The 18,842-nt window shown below is 47.3% G+C and overlaps 1 protein-coding gene across 7 annotated transcripts in view; it reads left to right on the forward strand.

Moving 5' to 3' along the window:
* Window positions 1–18,842, forward strand: part of NIN (ninein) — a 118,894-nt gene that overhangs the window by 3,295 nt on the left and 96,757 nt on the right. For all 7 annotated transcript variants that reach the window (XR_013541007.1, XM_078384208.1, XM_072986911.2 and 4 more), the window contains exon 3: window positions 17,220–17,426. Coding sequence is in view for 6 of the 7 variants with exons in the window: in XM_078384208.1 (XP_078240334.1) it covers window positions 17,241–17,426 (186 nt within the window). In the remaining variant the exon portion in view is untranslated. The remainder of the gene's footprint in view (window positions 1–17,219; window positions 17,427–18,842) is intronic.

Raw genomic sequence — 18,842 nt, forward strand, 5'->3', positions numbered from 1 at the left:
GGACTTCTTTGAAGAAAGAGACTTGAGTGGATTGTGACGTGATTGACTGCCGCTGTTAGGGGTGCCTCTCAGCTTTGTCTCCTGGCCTCCATCGGGTCCTTTCCTGGCCTCGTTGCTATGAAACCTGGCTTCCTTCTTCAGAGGGACCTGCCTTCGATTTATGAGACGAGGAGGCTAGGCAGGCGAGCCATTAATTTGATGTGTTGGCGAAGTGGCCGGGAGATAAAGTGATGACTGTCATCTCTGCGGGATAATTTGGTATTTACACCAGCAGCAGCGCCTCTTGCTGGGCTTAGAGCCCTTAAATAGAGTCGCCGAATCATGGAATGGGAAGTGGCCTATCGGGCCAACGAGTCCAACCCCCCCCCCCCAGCTCAAGGCAGGAATCCAAATCAAAGGAGATCTGCCAGGGGGGTTGTCCAATTTCCCCCTGAATGACTCCAGCATGGGAGCACTCACCACCTCCCAAAGTCCATTGTTGTACTGCTCTAACAGTTAAAATCCCCCCCCCCCCAATATTCAGTCAAAATCTGACTTCCTGTAGCTTGAGCCCATTGTTACCTGTCTTGCCCTCTGGAATGATGGAGAACAGATCCTGTCCCTTCTCTGTACGGCAGCCTTTGAAAAGTGTTATCCTGTCACCCTTCTGTCTTCTTTTCTCAAGGCTAAACACGCCCCGTGCTTTCAGTCTTTCCTCCTAGGGCTTGGTTTCAGGGCTGCTGATCCTCCTTGTTGCCCTCCTTTGAAATTGGTCCAGTTTGTCATCATCCTTCTAAAAGTGCATGATCCAGAATTGGACACAGGACTCGAGATGAGGCCACACCGGTGCCTTTTTGATCTTTTTGAATTTTGTTCTTGCCTTCCAAGTGATTGTACCCAACTTTGTGTCGTCCACAAATCTGTTAAGTATTCCCTGCACGTTCTCATCCAATAAGTACGTGCTATGTTATGGAAACTCATAATTGGGTAAAAATGGAACACATGTGCTTAATCTTTTGTTTTGAAGGCTGTGTGGTTGTTGCCAGCTGATCAGGAGAAAAGAGGTGTGTGCTGTTCCTGTGTCTCTAAGCAGGAATGTCTGGAAGCCCATTGAGGGATAGCAGAGAAGGAAAGAAATCTACACTGGCCTTCTGTGTGTTGGGAAATGTTATCACGGAGGAAACTCTGTGCCCAATCTCTCTTTTAAAAAAGGAGAACAAGAGCTGAATGTACTGACTTTCAAGAAAAGGAAGAAGCGAAGTCTGAGTGTAGCAACATGTATGTCAACAAGTGGTTACTTAGAAAAAAGGGAGTCAGATTCTTAATCCCCCTGGCTTAATCTGTTTATTCCTCTGCTCTGTGTTTGAGTTACTTGTTATGCGTCTTGGTCCTTTTACTTTTGACACATTCTTCCCCCCCCCCTTTTAAGACTACATCCTTGCGCTTATCTCCTTAATGGATGCTTGATGCATGGAAAGGTGTTCGGTGTCACAATACTGGGCTCCGCAGGGGACTGTATCACTCCATCAGCCTAGGGGACAATGGGTTAATGAGAGGGATCGTTGATGAGCATTACTGTCTCGTTCACACCTGAGCATCAGCGGATAAGAAATCTAAATGGGTGAAGCACATGAGAAGTGAGTGTTGCACTAATTTCCACTTTGAACATTTTTGACTCGCTATTTCCGCGCCGCTCCAGTTCTGAGCATGCACTTGGGGAATGCCATGGGGTTGCCAACCGAAAAGGAGAAAGGAGGTTTTGCTGGGACTTTAAGCAGCTTTTGAAGTCCTAAAAGGTGCAAGTTTGTCCTCCGGAGGAGCAAGCAGGATCTGCAGCTGATGTTATAGCACAGGAGGGAAAGGGGTGTGTGTGTGTGTGAATATTTTAAGTGACATTTCAGAGTGAATCTGTAAAGAGCGAGCTGTGTTGGTCTGATTCATCGTATAGAACACAAAGAAAATAAGATGAAACAGAAATGTTATGTACTTAAAATGACACAGTGTTTATGTTATTAGCTTTTGTTTTGTTTATGAAATACGCGGCATTCGTCGGGAGAAATGGGGTGTTAACACTGTTCCTCTACATTCATATTGTGAGACCAGTAGAATCCAGGAAAACTCACCTCTGTAATCTTTTGCTTCCTTTCCCTGCCTTTTCACCTCCTGATGATTTGGACTACAATTCCCCAAATCCCCCAGCTGTGTAGCCTAGCACAACTGGAGGATTAGCTGTTTTGCATCTGTTTCAGGTGAAGAGCATGCAGCTGGAGCGTTGCTAATTTTCGAACAAGCTGAATATTGATATTTTACCTTTGTTTAAGCCCCTAAAGATTTCCCTTATCCTCACCCAAACTGATGAGATTGAAAACGAGAGAGGATAAAATTTGCCCGGGCTCAAACAGGCCATTTACTGTTTACTTGTCACCTTTCAGGCTGGGTGCAAGGCAAGTAGCTGTGATATGTATGTGTGATGATGGAGGCTGGTAGAAGGTCCAGGGTGATGTAGTGGTTAGGATGTTGGACTACAGCTTAGAGAGACCTGAGTTCAAGTCTCCCCCTGGTTGTGAAACTCATTAGATGACCAGTTGGGCCAGTCACATTCTCAAAGTGGCCCGCTTCACAAGGTTCTTGTGAGGATAATGTAGGGATGGGGACCGCCATGTGCAGCATTTTAATTCATTAGAGGAAGGACAGGGTATAAACAAGGTAGATCACAAGCTGAATATGAGCCAATAATGTGATGTGACTGCAAAAAAGGCCAATGCTATTTTAGGCTGCATTAATAGAATTATAGTCTCCAAATCCCATGAGGCACTAGTTGTATTCAGCACTGGTTAGGCCTCACCTTGAGTCTTGTGTCCAATTCTGGACACCACCCTTCAAGGAGGATGCTGACAAACTGGAGAAAGTTCAGAGGAGGGTGACAAGGATGATCAGGGGGCAGGAAAGCAAGCCTTATGAGGAAAGGCTGAAAGAACTGGGCCTGTTTAGCCTCGAGAAAAGAAGACTTGAGGGGAGATAGGATAGCACTTTTTGAGCATTTGAAAGGTTGTCATCCAGAGGAGGGGCAGGATCTGTTCTTCATCATCCCAGAGTGCAGGACATGCAGTAATGGGCTTAAGTGACAGGAAGCCAGATTTCGGTTGAATCTCAGGAAAAATATCCTAACTCTTAGAGCAGTATGACAGTGGAACCAGTGACCTCATGGGGAGTTGGAGAGCACTCCAACACTGGAGGCCTTCAAGAGCAATTCAGATGACTCCCTGGCAAAGATATCCTTTGTTTTCCTGCTCTCATCCAGGGTGTGTGTGTGTGTGGACTCGATGGCCTTAGAGGCCCCTTTCCAACTTCATGATTCTATGAAGGTAGCAGTAACCATAGCCCTCCTGGATGGATTTTTATTTTTCTGCATAGTGCTATATCTGGAGGCCTGTACGTGGGTGGGGGGAGATTCTTCTCCCCACCCCCACCCCCAATTAGCACAAATACGACAGTGCTGTTACCTGGCGCCTGGCAGTCCTACTCTTGCTCCTGATGGTGACACCCAACTGTTCAATCAAGAGGCTGTTAATTGCCCGAGGACTTGGCAATTAATCAATCCGGAACACCTGCAGCCCCCGTGAGGTAATTGAGAGTGCTGGGGAAGCCACCTCCGCTTTTCTCCTGCCTTCAAAAGCGACTTGGATTTCGGTTGGTGTTCCTTTGAAGGAGCAGCCCATGAAAGGCCAGGTGTTTGTAAGGCTGCCCTGGAGAAAGAAACTTCCTTAAATAGGGATGGAATTTTAGATTTGTCAGACGTGCAACGACATTCTGAGGAATAATCCTGTGAAATGGTTTTTGTGGGTTTTTTCGGGCTCTTTGGCCGTGTTCTGAAGGTGGTTCTCCTGAACGTTTTGCCCGTCTCTGTGGCCGGCATCTTAATCCTGTAAGAACTGGTGTTGGTGTTGACATTTGAGAAGGGCACCATCGCCTTCAGGTGTTGTTGGTGGTGTTTGTTTGTTTAATATCCCCCTCCTATTAGTTCTCCAGCAGCTCTTCTGCCGTCCTGTTGCTCCCAGCATCCTGTAACCCCAGTCAGGCTTCGAAAGTATGCGAGATGTTGACGGAGTGGTTTACCATCGCCAGGCACATATACCCCAGTGAGTTTTTCTGGCCAACAGAGATTTGCACCCAGGTCCCTTGTGTTCTAGTCTGATCCTCTGCGTGTTACACCAGGCGGGTTCTCCTTTGTTGCTGTCGTTCCGTGTCGTCCAGTCAAAACCAACTGATAGTGACCCTAACAGGGCTGTCAAGATCAATGAAGATATTTAAGGAGTGAATTTACCAGTTCCGCACTCTGCACCATGAGCTTCCATGGCTGCGCCAGGATTTGAACCCTGGTCTCCCAAATCGTAGTCCATCCCTCTAGTCCATCCACTATACCATACTGAGTATTTATGGTGGTATCACTTCCGAAGATATGTTTGGAAGGGCTCTTGGGGTGACATCGCTGCACCAAAACACTCCCCCATGACATCAGAGGAAAAGTGAGACTCAGTGGTTTCTTTCTGATCTTTTGACTTTCTGTGAACAGAGAGGTCTTGGAGGAAAGCCCTTTCACAGCCGATCCCCACACCCCTTGGGAGGTGGTATGTTCCCCTGCGTGGACAGCTGACCACATTGGTTGCTTCCCTTCCATGTGTTTCTCCCCTGCCACCCCTCTCGTCTCAGATTCGAGGCTGTGAGCCAGCCAGCCTTCTTGGCACACCTGTTGCCCCCCCAGGTGTGTTCGGTTCCAAGCACGGCTGGCTGAGGAAGGGAGGAGCGGACGTCCTTGTCTCTGGAAGGTGCCAAGTTGGAGGGCTGAGGTTGCTCCCATATCTCTCCCGCTGGGAGAAATTGACACACTCGGTCTCTCCCTCCTCGCTCCTGCTTCAAAGGGCCATGTGTACAGATGATGCCGCCGATATAATTAATGTGGAAATTGGCAGCCTGTCATGCCAAGATCTTCCCGGCACTTCGCCAGAGGGCACTGCTTTTGAGTCAACAGTGCATCAAAAGGAGCCTGGCATGAAATAAATTTCACTTTCAAACTCCTCTCTGGAGCTGCCACAAAATGTCCCCACAGCGGGAGCTTCTGCGCTCCTTCAAAATCATGACTAGCCGTGCTGAAACTTATTAATAAATGCATTATCAATAAATCCTTATTTATTTTAAAAATCCATGCCGCCATGTGGATTGGTTATTTTCCAGGAATTTTGCTGGTGTGTTCAGGGGAATTTTGCCTGAACAACACGGGGGAAGATACAATTCAATTTGTCCATGGGCCTACATCCAAAGAGTAGGTTTACATTTAGTCTATTTACAGTGGTGCCTCGCATAACGAGCACCCCGTTTAACGATGTATCCGCATAGTGATGCGGATTTTGCGATCGCAAAAGTGATTGCATTGCAATGTTTAAAGAGGGAAAACATCCCATTGCGATGATCGGTAAGCGTTTCGCTTACCGATCTTCGCATTGCGATGTTTTAAAACAGCTGATTGGCGGGTCCGAAATGGCCGCCGGGTTAACAAAATGGCCGCCCGCAGCGTTTTTGTGCGATTTCATCGCTTACCGAGGTGGCGAAAATGGCGGCCGTATGGAGGATTTCCGCTTAGCGGTGAGTTTATCCCCCATAGGAACACATTAAACGGAGTTTAATGCGTTCCTATGGGGTTTTTATTTCCGTATAGTGATGATTCCGGATAGCAATGTTTTTCCTGGAACGGATTAACGTCGCTATGCGGGGCACCACTTTATTTGTTGTTGTTGTTTAGTCGTTAAGTCATGTCCGACTCTTCGTGATCCCATGGACCAGAGCACGCCAGGCCCTCCTGTCCTCCACTGCCTCCCAGAGTTGGGTCCAATTCATGTTGGTCACTTCGATGACCCTGTCCATCCATCTCTGTCGTCCCCTTCTCCTCCTGCCTTCACTTTTTCCTAACATGAGCGTCTTTTCCAGGGAGTCTTCTCTTCTCATGAGATGGCCAAAGGATTGGAGCCTCAGCTTCAGGATCTGTCACTGCCTCCATATCTTCCTCTTCTATTTCCCAGGAGGTGATGGGACCAGTGGCCATGATCTTAGTTTTTTTGATGTTGAGCTTCAGACCGGTTTTTGCACTCTCCTCTTTCACCCTCATTAAGAGTTTCTTTAAGTCCACCTCACTTTCTGCCATCAGAGCAGTATCTACATATCTGAGGTTGTTGATATTTCTTCCGGCAATCTTAATTCCAGTTTGGGATTCCTGCAGTCCGGCCTTTTGCATGATGTATTCTGTATATAAATTAAATAAGCAGGGGGACAATTTACAGCCTTGTTGTTCTCCTTTCCCAATTTTGAACCAATCAGTTTTTCCGTATCCAGTTCGAACTGTTGCTTCCTGTCCTATTTATTTATATACAATAAAGGGACCCAAAAGGCTTACAAAAATGTTTAAAATACAATTGTTATGATATGACAACAAACACTTTTCCTTATTAAAACTCTTGAATAAAACAGTTTTTTTATTATTTTTAACGTAGCACCTTCTGCCCTTTTAAAATCCCTTCATGGTAGCCTGTTATTTCTTTAAAAATTTGCCTATAGAGAAAGGCTGGCAGCAGGAAGGATTCCAAGCCCACATCTTGTGGGAGGGAGTTCCAGTGCCTGAGAACAGCTACCGAGAAAGCTCTTATCCTCAGCAACTGTACCTGTGAAGGGAGAGCTCTCCCTTACAGATCTCGAGAGGCCTCTGTAGGGAGATGTCGCCCTTATTGCCTTGACCCAGATCTTGAAGGCTTTTCTATATCAAAAGCAAGACTTTGGAACATGCCCAGAAATTGCCTGTGAGCCAGGAAAGCTTTTCAGAGAATCGTGACGCTGGAAGGGCTCCATGAGGCCATCAAGTCCCACCCCGCTGCTCGAGGCAAGAATCCAAGTCAAGGCAGATTGGGCGTTTCTCCTCAAGGCCTCCAGCGTTGGAGCCCTCCCCACCTCTCGAGGTGACGGGTTCCTTTGTTGTACGGTTGCTGGACGAGGTGGTGATTCTCCATGGAGCCAAGTCTGGCGAGCAATTTAGCTCCAGCGTGTTGGACTCGTTGACACTTCTGAACGCTTTCCAAAGGCTATGTTTTTTAAAAAAAGCATTGGAGTCATTAAACTGTATCCAGCTGGATTTGCGATCAAGAAATATTTCTGTTTGGTCCAGAGGATGATGTTTCTCTGTGGGAGAGTTTAGAAGGAGTGTTACTAAGGCCATTGCATGTAACAAATTATTTCAAAAGTAAGACAGGGAATGCAAACAGAGTTACATTGTCAGGGCAACGTGTAACACTTTCCAGCTATTTTACAAAGCTCTCCGTTGATGACATTTTTAGAGACAATGGGAGAGGAAATGCAGCTAGCTACTTTTTCACCATTGCAACCGTTATACATTATTTCCTTAAACCATCCTCTTGATTCGTAGAGTCCTAGGAACCATGAAACTATCCAGTCCCTTTTAAAAAGCTACCAGCCACAGAAACAGCAAAAACAGATTGGCAATCCTCATGAGGCAAGGAGTTCCAACTGTGTACTGTGCGAAGCAGCGCTTCTTTGTTCTGAATCTCCCCACTCTTCAACTGTATTGGATGATTCCAGGTTCCAAAAGGATGCTGGGTCAGGGGAGACGGCTGGCTAGTTTCTTCACACTGGGAATAAATAAATATATGCCCTGCTACTGTTCCTTTCTTATTTCTGTTTTTGGCTACATTAAAAAAATCCCAAACCTTGTCACATTTCTTCATAAGGGTACTGTTACTTCTCCTTTCCTAGATCTTTTCTGGAGTTACCAAATCTTTTGCAGGGGGGCTTGGTGAGGTCATAGCACCCTATATTCAGTTCAGTTCCCAAAACAGGGTCTGCCTTTTTCACAGTCCCAGTGTTGGTTGATCCGGTGGTTGTCATCCGTTTGAGACAGCTTTCTAAAATTATTGGCTGAGTGTTATCTTTATTTTACTCAACTGATTATTATCATTCTTCAGTTGTTTTCTTACCAAGTTTTAAAAACAATTTCTGACTTGTTTTAATGACATTTTATAAGCCACGTTGAGTGTTGTCCCTGAATGGATAAGCACTGATTGTTATGGTCTTGTGCCGTCAAGATTCATGGGAGCCCTATGAACCATGACCTCCAAATGGTCCTGTCACGAATAAGCCCTTGAAAGCTCAACCCCGTGGTTTCCTTTATTGAGTCGATCCATGTCATGTTCCGTTCTCCTGTTCTCCTGTTACCTTCAACTTTTCCTAACCTTATTGCCTTTTCTAGTGAATCTTGTCTTTTCAGGATGTGCCAAAAGTATGATTGCCACAATTTAGTCATTTTACTTCTGGAGAGAGTTCTGGCTTGGCTTGCTTCAGCATCCAACTCTATGTCTTAAAGGCGGGGTAGACATGGAATGAATGAATAATAAATAGGAAAACACTTTAATCTGCCTTATCCTTGAGCAATAAACTCCAGCCAGTGCTTTAAATTATTATTTTTTATTGCAAAAGTCCTTCCTAGCTCTGCTGCCTGAGATTACCTTAAAGAAGAGCTGCTGAAGTTTGAAATCGGAAACTTCCTGGATTATTCCAACCATGTTCTCCACCATGGGACTGTGGCCTTCTCTTCTACATGATCAATGTCATGAGTCCTATACCACCCTTGCCCTCAGCCTGGCCACTCCAGATGTCTTGGACTACAGCTCCCATTATCCCCAAAATGCATGGGATGGGAATTCTAATCCAGCAATACATCTGGTGGACACCAGGTTTAGGAGAAGGTGGCCGGCCAGAATTTCCAAGTTCATTCTTTATTGTGACACCAAACCCAACTCCTGACTTGAATGCCACCTTGAAACTTGGACCAAGCTGGATTTTGTAGGAAGGCATGGGAAGGGGGCAGAACCTGCCACCTTTTCTTGCTGAGTCAGTCGTTTCAGCTTAAAGGGAAAGGCATCTCAACTTCCAGGTCATCCGAGGTGGAAGCGGTGGACCAGAGAAGTGTGCATGGTGATCCTGAAGGGAATCAGGTTGCAGGATCCCTGGGAAGATCTTCCAAGCGAAGAACAGGACTGGAGTCATTACACCCTGGCACAGATTGGGCCAAGCTTGACCAGTTCTGTGCACTGCCAGCTGTGGCTGACGGCTGCTCATGCGCCGCCTATTCTTATGTGCCTGGATGGGGAGCAGTTGAGCAGCTGACACCGTCCAGGCATCCCAGCTGTGCTCTCAGCTGCCTGGCCATCTGGAGGAGAGGGTGGGTGGGAAAGGCTTGCGTTCAACTCTGCCTTTTTGTTTCGAGCGGTTTGGTGGCCCCTCTCCTCTCCCCGGCCAACCCCACTCCTGTCAGTTTCCTTTTCAATCTTCCTTCCATGAAAGCAATGCCACAAGTAGGACTGTGGTCCTCAGACATCTTCAGACCATGTACGAAATAACTTGGTGTGTGTGTGTGTTATTGTGATCGCACTGAAGTGAGGAACTCAGTTACCACGAGGGCTGTCCTAGATCCGCTTAACTCTGGCAGCCCCTGGGAATTCTGACCGGCAGCAAAACCTTTTCCAGGCACTGCCAAACTCTGCCGAGGAGGGAACTGGGAAAAGGGCATGTTGAGTGTTCTGAACCCTGATAAAAATAGGATTGGCTTATGGTGATGGCCTAAAGGGGTAGAGATGGGCACTGGGTTCGTATTCTGTCTCTACCACGGTAGGATCCCAGAGAAGGCACTGCACCTGCGTGTTTGAATGAGAATACAGATTTTGCCTCCCTTTGTGAAAATCTTATATTTAATTTTGATTTTGCTGGGCAGCTGTTAGGGGATGTGGGAGAATGCGATCAGAGAGAGAGAGAGAGAGAGAGTCACCAGAACATTGTGCTGTGTTTTACAGCTGGAACACTTCAGTGAATATCCCTGGACAAATGTCTCTGGGGAAGGACGGGGAGTTGCTAAGAGACATTTTTCACTAGGCAATTGGATGCCTCTCAGATATTCACTCGGTCTGACTTTAGGGAAGTGTGTTTCTGATGAAGACAGAGAGGAGCCATCCCACCATTGAGTCTTGAGCTGCTTCTTGAAATAAACCAGCATTTTCCTTTGGGCCCGTAATGGTTTAGACACATTTCCATGGTGTGAAGTGTTGCAAGGCCAAAGCCCTGGGACTTTTTGATTAGCAGGGACTGTGAGACTCTCTGCCACTCCCAATTCCCGGGCTTCCCAGTTCCCTGTGAGCTTAGTTGTAAATCCCCACAATAGCTGGGAGAGACACAGATTTCCGCCCTGCAGCACGCTCTCCCTGCTGTCCTGCAAAAAGTTTGAGGGTGGTTTCATCTTGAATGGGAAATTAAGAGCCGTTACCTTTACAAAAGACCAGTTCTTCATTGGCACAAACGTTAGCAGAACTCATTTCTATGGATCTTTCCACTTTGCCTGCATTTCTGGACACTTAAATTATGGAGAAGGTGGCTGTAGGAATGGCCATGATGAACGCCTACCCTTCCACGTTTACCACGACACCGTGGACATTCTCCAGCTCAAGAGCTGTTGTTATTTTTAAAGGCACTTAATTCCTACATTTGAACAATTCAAATGTATTCCCCCCCCAAGGAGTTTGGGGTTGTGTGCAAAAGTTTATTCCCCTCCATCTAATCCCATTATTTTCTTAAGAAATCTATTCTGCAACCTTGCAAGTCTCCATGAGTGTGCAGGTACATCTCTCTGGTTTCTGACGTACCTTAACTTTCATTTCACAGCAGCTTTGCTTTTTGGTCCCTTGTGGGTTGCTGTCCGCACAGAGCACCGTACTCTGGTTTTGGACGGAGGGAGGAGGGCGAAGGTGTTGTGGCCAGAGGTTTCATGGAAAGGGTGGGAGCTGGTGAAGGGGGGAATCGGGGAAAGTTGGTGAGCTGGCACCTCTGTGGGATGCTGAAAAGTAGCTGCGCCCTGGGGGCCATCGGAGACCATCGCCTGCTGATCACTGGGGGGGGGGGATAGCAGTGATGTTTCAGCTTCTATTGTTGAAAGAGCCATAAACTGGTGCAGTTTTAGAAAAAGAGGGGAATAACACCCTTTTCGTTTCAACCTTAACTTTAAAAATAGACTTTTTAAGGAGAAAAAAATGCACCTTCTTTTTTTAAAAAAAATGCAAGTGAATCTTCATGTATTGATTGATTGATTCATTCATTCCTTTTTCAGTGCCACCCATCTGGCTTCCTTTCCTCTCTCCTCCACCACCACCCCCGCTGGTGAAAGGGCTTTGTTCTCATTCTACCTGCTTGCAGATAACCAGAGATTATCTGTGATTTAAAAGAGATAAGGCAAAATAGCATGCTTGGAGCAGAGGCAGGCAACCGAGGGAGGGAATTCCTTTCCCATGTAAGAGGACATGGATTTTGTGGTTCATCTTGTAAGACCCACACAAGCACTGTTTAAAGGAGTTCATTCCAGGGCCAGGTTTCGCTCGGGGTGGCTTGGTCATTGCCAGACGGCTCCCATTGAACATGGCTTGTTCTTGTTCTTGTTCTCTCTGTGAATTTTTTTACCTGGTTTCTAAAGCTTCCATCACCCCAGCTTTAGCCCTTTCCTGCCTCTGACCACATCTTTCCTTTGAAGGCTGGAAAAACACTACCGGGGTGGTGGTGGTGGTAAATGGAGACCTGAGTTGCCAGCAAACCCACCTGTATACACCAGTCTCCACTGGTTTTGGAGACAAACCAGGGTTGGGGCTCATTAACGCTTGGAGGAGAGATGACCTTGGGCCCCCAAAGGTTCTTGGAGTACAAATTCCAGAAAGCCTGGCCAGCAGAGCTGGAGCTGTGAAGACTTCTGGGAATTGTAGTCCAAGAAGATCTGGGTTACCCAAGGTTGGGAACCCCTGTTCTAAATAGATGCCTACATTACCAGCAAAATGCCCTGAACACACCTGGTCTCCTAGGCTTATGGAAGTGAAGCAGGGCCTGGCCTGCTTATACTCTGGGAGGAGACCATGAGGGATCTCCCAGATCCTGATTTAAATTCTGGAGAGCCATTGTTGCTGGTGCTGGACTACGTAGGCAAAGAATCTGACTCGGCGTAAGGTAGTTTCTTGTATGAAATGACCGCTCTGTGTTCCCTCTGTCCTGCCATAGAACATCTGGTTTCACTGGAATGATAAGAAATCGGGGCCATTATATGGTCCTCCCTCACTGAGTTGGAGAAACCCCAGGTGCCTTCAGCTGTTGGTGTGGTTCCTTGTCAGCCAGGTGTGTTCACCTCTGGTCTGTTTCCCCCCCTCCCTTCACCCCCTGGGTCTCACCATCTTTCTAAGCTCAAAAAGTCCTAAATGTTGTATCCAGGGTACAAGCGAAGACATTTTGCTACCTGAGTTGAAGGAACAGGGTGGCTGATCCCGTTCCCCCATCGCATCTTGTCTACCGAAGGCTGGTGGTGGAACGTTGTGTGAACAAGAGTGACATTGAGTGCCTTGTGCTCTGAAGGAAGGGCCCTTAATGCCCCTGATTTGGGGGGGGCGGGCAGGCAAGGGGCGGCTTCAGAAACCAAGCCCAAGTCTGATCTAACATCCAACTGGTTGAGGTCCAATGAGAGTCCAAGGAGCATGTTCACACGAGCAATGTGACCAGGAGAACAGGCTCTCACCATTTTGTGTTTTGAAAAATATTTATTTATTTATTTAAAATATTTTTTTTATCCTGCCTTTCTCCCCAAAAGGACCCAAATCCACATATCCTGCCCAGTAAGGATGCAGGAACTGGCTTGTGTTTTTTTTAAAAAAAATCCGAATAACAGCCACCTGTAGGTAGCTACGCACACAGATGCCTCCGGCACTCTGGATCGGCTCCGACATTTGCTCTGGATTTGAAAGGAATTGTCCAAGGGGCCAAATTTATTTTGAGGTTAGGGTGCTCAGAGCTATGGTGTAGCTCTTGTAAAGCTCGGACTCAGCTCCGGAGCGGATTTGACGCCTCCATGATGCCAGTGCGGAATGCCTCCCTTGGTAGGTCCCTCATCCTCTCGTAACCTCCTTGTGATGGATGCTCCCACAGAGGTCACAGAAAGAGAGCAGCCATGAGGTTTGTTGCTCCGTATGGAACCAGAAATAAATTTCTAGAACTGCGGCTTTCCGCTCAGGGCTGTTTGTTCCTAGAAGCTTGTTTTTCTTCTTCCTGCCATTTTGGAAAACATTACCTCAGGCTCCCAGGGAATCGCTGGCAGGCAAGGGAGCTGGTTCTTTCCCTCCGCCTCACAGCCACTCATTTTCAGTGCAGCTGGAGGGATGGATCCCAAGAGTAAGCAAAAGGGTTGTTTACCTCAGGATGCAAGGGCTGAGTTCCTAAGGGGATCACGGCATCAGATTAATCATAGAAAATCAGTGCCTTACAGTGGATCGAATGAGGCTCGGGAGAGCGGAGTTCAAATCCCTGCTTTCCCCTCGGAGCCCACTGGGAACTGGCACTGGTGAACGGCTTCCTGAATTTAGCATTTATTTTATTATTTAACTTAAAAAATCTTTACCCTGTCATTCTCCTTAAAAGGACTCAAGGCGGCTCACATCATTAAAACGACAATATTTAAAGCAAAAACAAAACAAAACCCAGTAAGTATACAAATATTAAAAAAGAATTAAACAAGTATTATATTAAAAACAGTGAATAAAATCAATTAAAAAAACATTTTAAAAAACAACAGAGCAGAACAATCTATTTGAAAAAATCTCTCTCGGCCTGCCTAAAGGTCTCATATGCCTCAAAAACCCTATTAGGGTCACCAGAAGAAGGAACCAACTTGACATAATTAAGAATGATGGAGCTTATTAATTGAAAATCCATATGTAAAATTGTTGCCTCTCATTATTAAACAACCACAATGATGAATGACCTAATAGCTGGAACGTTGGAAGTATAGTTTCCAAATCCCATGAGGTGCTAGTTCCCCTCTATTCAGTATTGGGTAGGCCTCACCTTGAGTCCTGTGTCCAGTTCTGGACACCACACTTCAAGAAGGATGCTGATAAAATGGAACAAGTTCAGAGGAGGGCAACAAGGATGATGATCAGGGGACTGGAAACCAAGCCTTGGGAGGAAAGGCTGAAAGAACTGGCCATGTTTAGCCTTGAGAAAAGAAGACTGAGGGGTGGTCGGATAGCACTTTTCAAAGACTTGAAAGGCTGTCATCTAGAGGAGGGGCAAGATCTGTTCTCGATCATCCCAGAGTGCAGGACACGCAACAACGGGCTCAAGTTACAGGAAGCCAGATTTCGATTGAATATTAGGAAACACTTCCTAACTGTTAGACTAGTACAACAACGGAACCAATGACCTTGGAGGGAGGTGGCAAGCGCTCCAACACTGGAGGCCTTGAAGAGAAACTTAGACAACCCCCCTGGCAGATCTCCTTTGATTTGTATTCCTGCCTCGAGCAAGGGGTTGGACTTGATGGCCTTAGAGGCCCCCTTCATGCTCCATGATTCTGTGCCTGCCTACATAGTTCCCATCAGCATAGATTTCAGCGGTGGATTGGCACCAGTTAAGGAACCAGTGCTGGGTGTTGGGTTTTGTTCCCTCCTCCCCCCCATCATGCAGCACTCATAGGACCCAGTGTGCAACCACAGCACCAACCTCTTGACCGGCAGCTATTCACCTCTGACATTGATGACAATGGAGGTCGGCCCATGTGAATAGGTAACGAGATTCTATCCAAGGTGTCCTTTCCAAGCAAATCTGCTCCGGAGTCACATCTGTATCACTCCACCATGTTGGAACACGTGTTCTTTGGGTTCTTCAAGAGTTAATAGTGTACCACGAAGAAGTTATGTATCTTTTTTTACTTTGGGAAAACTGGAAAATACACTAGAGGTCAAGGTGTCTCAGTGGCTGAGGTCTCTGGCTGTGGAGCCAGAGGTTGGCAGTTCGATTCCGCACTGGGGCCTCCTTGAGAAGGGTATGATCCAGAGGGTCCCTTCTGGCTTTGCCGTTTTGAGTGATGATGCCCTTTTCCTCACCAGTCATTGACACTGGCCAGTTCCAGATGTTATTTGGAACAGCTGGATAAGCTACTGTGCGGACTTGGTGACAGCTCAGCTTCCATGATTGATGGAGGGCAGCCTGTTAAAACTGCAATTTGGTTTGTCTGTCCCTTTGCTGCTGTTGTTTAGTCGTTTAGCTGTGTACGACCCTTCGTGACCCCATGGACCAGAGCATGCCAGGCCCTCCTGTCTTCCACTGCCTCCCAGAGTTGGGTCAGATTCATGTTGGTCGCTTTGATGATGCTGTCCAACCATCTTGTCCTCTGTCGTCCCCTTCTCCTCTTGCCTTCACACTTTCCCAACATCAGGGTCTTTTCCAGGGAGTCTTCTCTTCTCATGAGATGGCCAAAGGATTGGAGCCTCAGCTTCAGGATCTGTCCTTCCGGAGAGCACTCAGTGTTGATTTCCTTCAGAATGGATAGGTTTGTTTTCCTTGCAGTCCAGGGGACTCTCAAGAGCCTCCTCCAACACCGCAATTCAAAAGCATCCATTCTTCAGCGGTCAGCCTTCTTTATGGTCCAGTTCTGACTTCCATACATCACTACAGGAAAAACCATCTGTCCCTAGGCAGTTGCATTCTGAAGGTTCCCGGGCCAACCAAGATCTTGTGTTAAGATACTGGGGAAACCTGACCAAAAAAAGAGCTGTTGATGCATGGTGTTCCAATGCCGTTTCTGGACTGGCGGTCCTTCATAACCTCATGCCTTGCTACCATCGTTGCCTGAACACTGGGTGTTCTTTTTCATGCAAAGCGTGCTGCTTCTGCATGCCCATCAGATCATGCGTCCATAGGGTCACGGCATCCTTGGCTGAGGATGGCGTCTAAAGGAAAGCATGGCTTCCGGAGCATCTCAGCACCATTATTTTAACACTTAGTTTCTATAAAGGCAACAAGGAGGGGAGCAGTAGAGAGACGTGTACAGAATGGAAAGGTTGGACGGAGAGGAGAAGGGGAGATAAGACGGTTTCTTACTGGATGGGGTCTTATCGACTCTCTGGGTGTTTACCTTTGATCTGGAAGCTACCGAGATTTTATTTCTGCACAGAAGGCATGTCAGGTTTTGCTTTTGGCAAGGGAGATAAATTTTGCGGGAGCTGAACTGCGTGATAGCATTGACCTCCTAAGAGGAAAGCTGGCTTTTCTGCAATTCAGATAAGCTTGGCGGTTGGGGGGTGGGGAGGTAGGGGGCTGCTGCACTGGCTGCAAGGCAATTAAAACGGGGACTGGCTCCCGAGATATGTTTGCTTTTACTATCTGTCTGCAAATATTTAAAAAATACTTGCCAACTTTCTGCTGTGCATCAGGGGAACCAGAGGCTAATGAGGAGCAGACCTCTAGGTTAGAGTGTCATGGGTCTAAATCGTCAGATGTTAATCAGTAGGGCAGGAAAAAAACAGCAACCCGGCAAGCCAGCAAAGAACTCTTACGGGGCAAATTGTCAAGTTCTTCACAGGGAAATAAATGAATACCTTTACACGCTGCAAAATGTGACGGAAGGGGCTCACGGGAGAGTCTGCAAGGAAAACAGGGTTTTCTTTTCATGCGAAAACACTTCACCTAATCAAAGCTTCCAATGAAAACTCATATTCACGCTCTGTAAAAAGGGCAAATGTTTGGGTAGCTGGAAGGATGCCTTTCTTTAAAAGTTCTATTTGTGGACAAATTAAGTGCAGCGTGGAAGCGACCTCCAAACCTGTTCACGTGGTTAACAAACAGAAGTGTCCATTAAGCCCGGAAGGTTTTGGGGAAGAGACGAAATGTCAACCTGTGTCTTGTCAGGGCAAACCCTGGTTTGTCATCTTACATGAGCCAATGTCATCCTGACAAACCATAGTTTGGGAGTGGCCGACAAACTAGAATCTGAAACCACAGACGCCTAGTACAAGCCATGATTTGGGCAGGTTGTGGTTTAGTGTTGCGTCCAAAATTGCAGTATCATGGTTCTAGAAGTTGTTCACCCTGAGAGGCCATAGTGGGGAAGAATTCGGGTGGGCAGGGAGGCCGGAAAGAAAACATGGTTTACACGTACAGTGGAACTATATCTATCATTGCTGAAACTTAAGCTACAGTTAGCGCAAACCATAGTTCGGTGTTACCTTCCCGCCAGCCTTTTTTTCCTGCTGTTGCTTCGATAGGTGAATGGCCATTCTCTGGAATTCAAGCAAGGGGTTATAATTTTTCTTCTTCTGTGCTTTGCTTTCCAGTTGAGCGTGGTGGGCTATGGGATGGACGAAGCTGAGCAGGACCAGTACGAAGCCCATCTCAAGGAGCTGTTTGACAGCTTTGACGTTACCGGCGCGGGCTCCCTGGGCCAGGAGGAGCTGACGGAGCTCTGCCGTGTCCTGCACCTCGAGGAGGTCGCCCCTGGAGCCCTGCAGCAGACGCTTGCGCAAGACGGTCTTCCAAGCCGGGTAAGTCTCTGCATGGAGCATCACGTCATGGCGAGGAATTGTGGGACCTCCTCTTGCTTGGCTCAGGATCCAGCTGGTTTTCTCCAGTCTAGCTGGACCATTTGACTCATAAAAGCTAAAGTTTTGGGTTTCCAAACTGTGCTCTTAGGACAAACTTACATTACACAGATCATGGTCTGATACCATCTTATCAGTCAGGACGCCATCCTGCCGAATCCTGAGGTCTGTCATTTGGTCCTCAGAATTTCATGCTAGGCAGCTGGGCTGCCTCTCAAACTATAGAAGAGAATTCTGAGTCTCCCCCCACACCCCGAACTATAAATCCCAGGATTCCGTGGTACGGAGCGTGGGCAGTTGAAAGTGTTGTCAAACCGATACAATTTGTGCAGCAATCTCTTCCCCCCCCCCCATGGATTCCTGTACACATGCAAAATCCATCACAACGTCGGAACTTTTTGCAGTCTTGAGAAAGTCAGTGTGAAAACAAATTCTGTTTAACTTACAAGTTGGTGTCAATGCTCTTAGGATGTGTCCTAAAATAGCACATGAAAAGGAACCCCGCTAATACTCTTGCGGCTATCGCAAAAGTGGGCCGGGCCACAGCCTGGCCTAGATCGGAGGCCAGGAGCCTGGCCATGCCCCTTGGGTGCCAGGCAGTGACAGACTGGCATATGCCCACGTGGGGCACCTCAGGACTGCAATTCCTGAGTTGCCCTCCAGCGGGTGTCGGGAGTGGATGGCGGTTGCATTGGGTGGCCTTCGGGTCTCCTGGCGATCCATCACCAGTGTAACGCTGTCCTCTGGCCCCACTTCCCTGAGAAGCCCTTGCCCGTTCTTCTCTCTGTCTTCCTGGGGAATTAGTCCCCATCGTGCTACTGCTAACGATGCTGCTGAGGAGGGGGAGGCGCAGGACGGTGAAAAGGAGCTTTACGGCTTGAAAGGGAGAAAGCTTTTCTCTCAAAGGCAAAGAGCCAGCCGAGCGGCGCTCAAAGCCTGCCGCCTCCCCAGAGAGGAAATCCTGCACCTTGAAGGGTGCATGGAGTCGCATGGCACCGAGCGGATCCTCCCCCCCTCCCCTGAAAAGGTAGAAAATAATGAGCAGCTTGAAAGGGGGCCCGTTGTCTTTGTTGTGCTAATAGGGACACCCACGTGCAGGAGCCTTCTCAACTTGGGTAGCCGAGACTTCTCTGCATAGCATCAAACAGGCTCGCCACGTAGAATTCAATTACCCTCTATCTACCACGGGGAAAACAAGTCAGACTCCTGGCACTTCTGTGCACCTATCCTAAGTGAAGGCTCTTTTGATTTATTGTGTCCGTCTGGCGAACTCATCCATTTTTTGCTTCTGGGCTTTGTACAACCCAGCTAAATCGCATTGAAGGACGTCCATTTATATGAATTAAAGAAATCTCATAA

The sequence above is a fragment of the Pogona vitticeps genome, chromosome 1 (genome assembly GCF_051106095.1).
Source record: "Pogona vitticeps strain Pit_001003342236 chromosome 1, PviZW2.1, whole genome shotgun sequence".
NCBI lineage: Eukaryota > Metazoa > Chordata > Lepidosauria > Squamata > Agamidae > Pogona > Pogona vitticeps.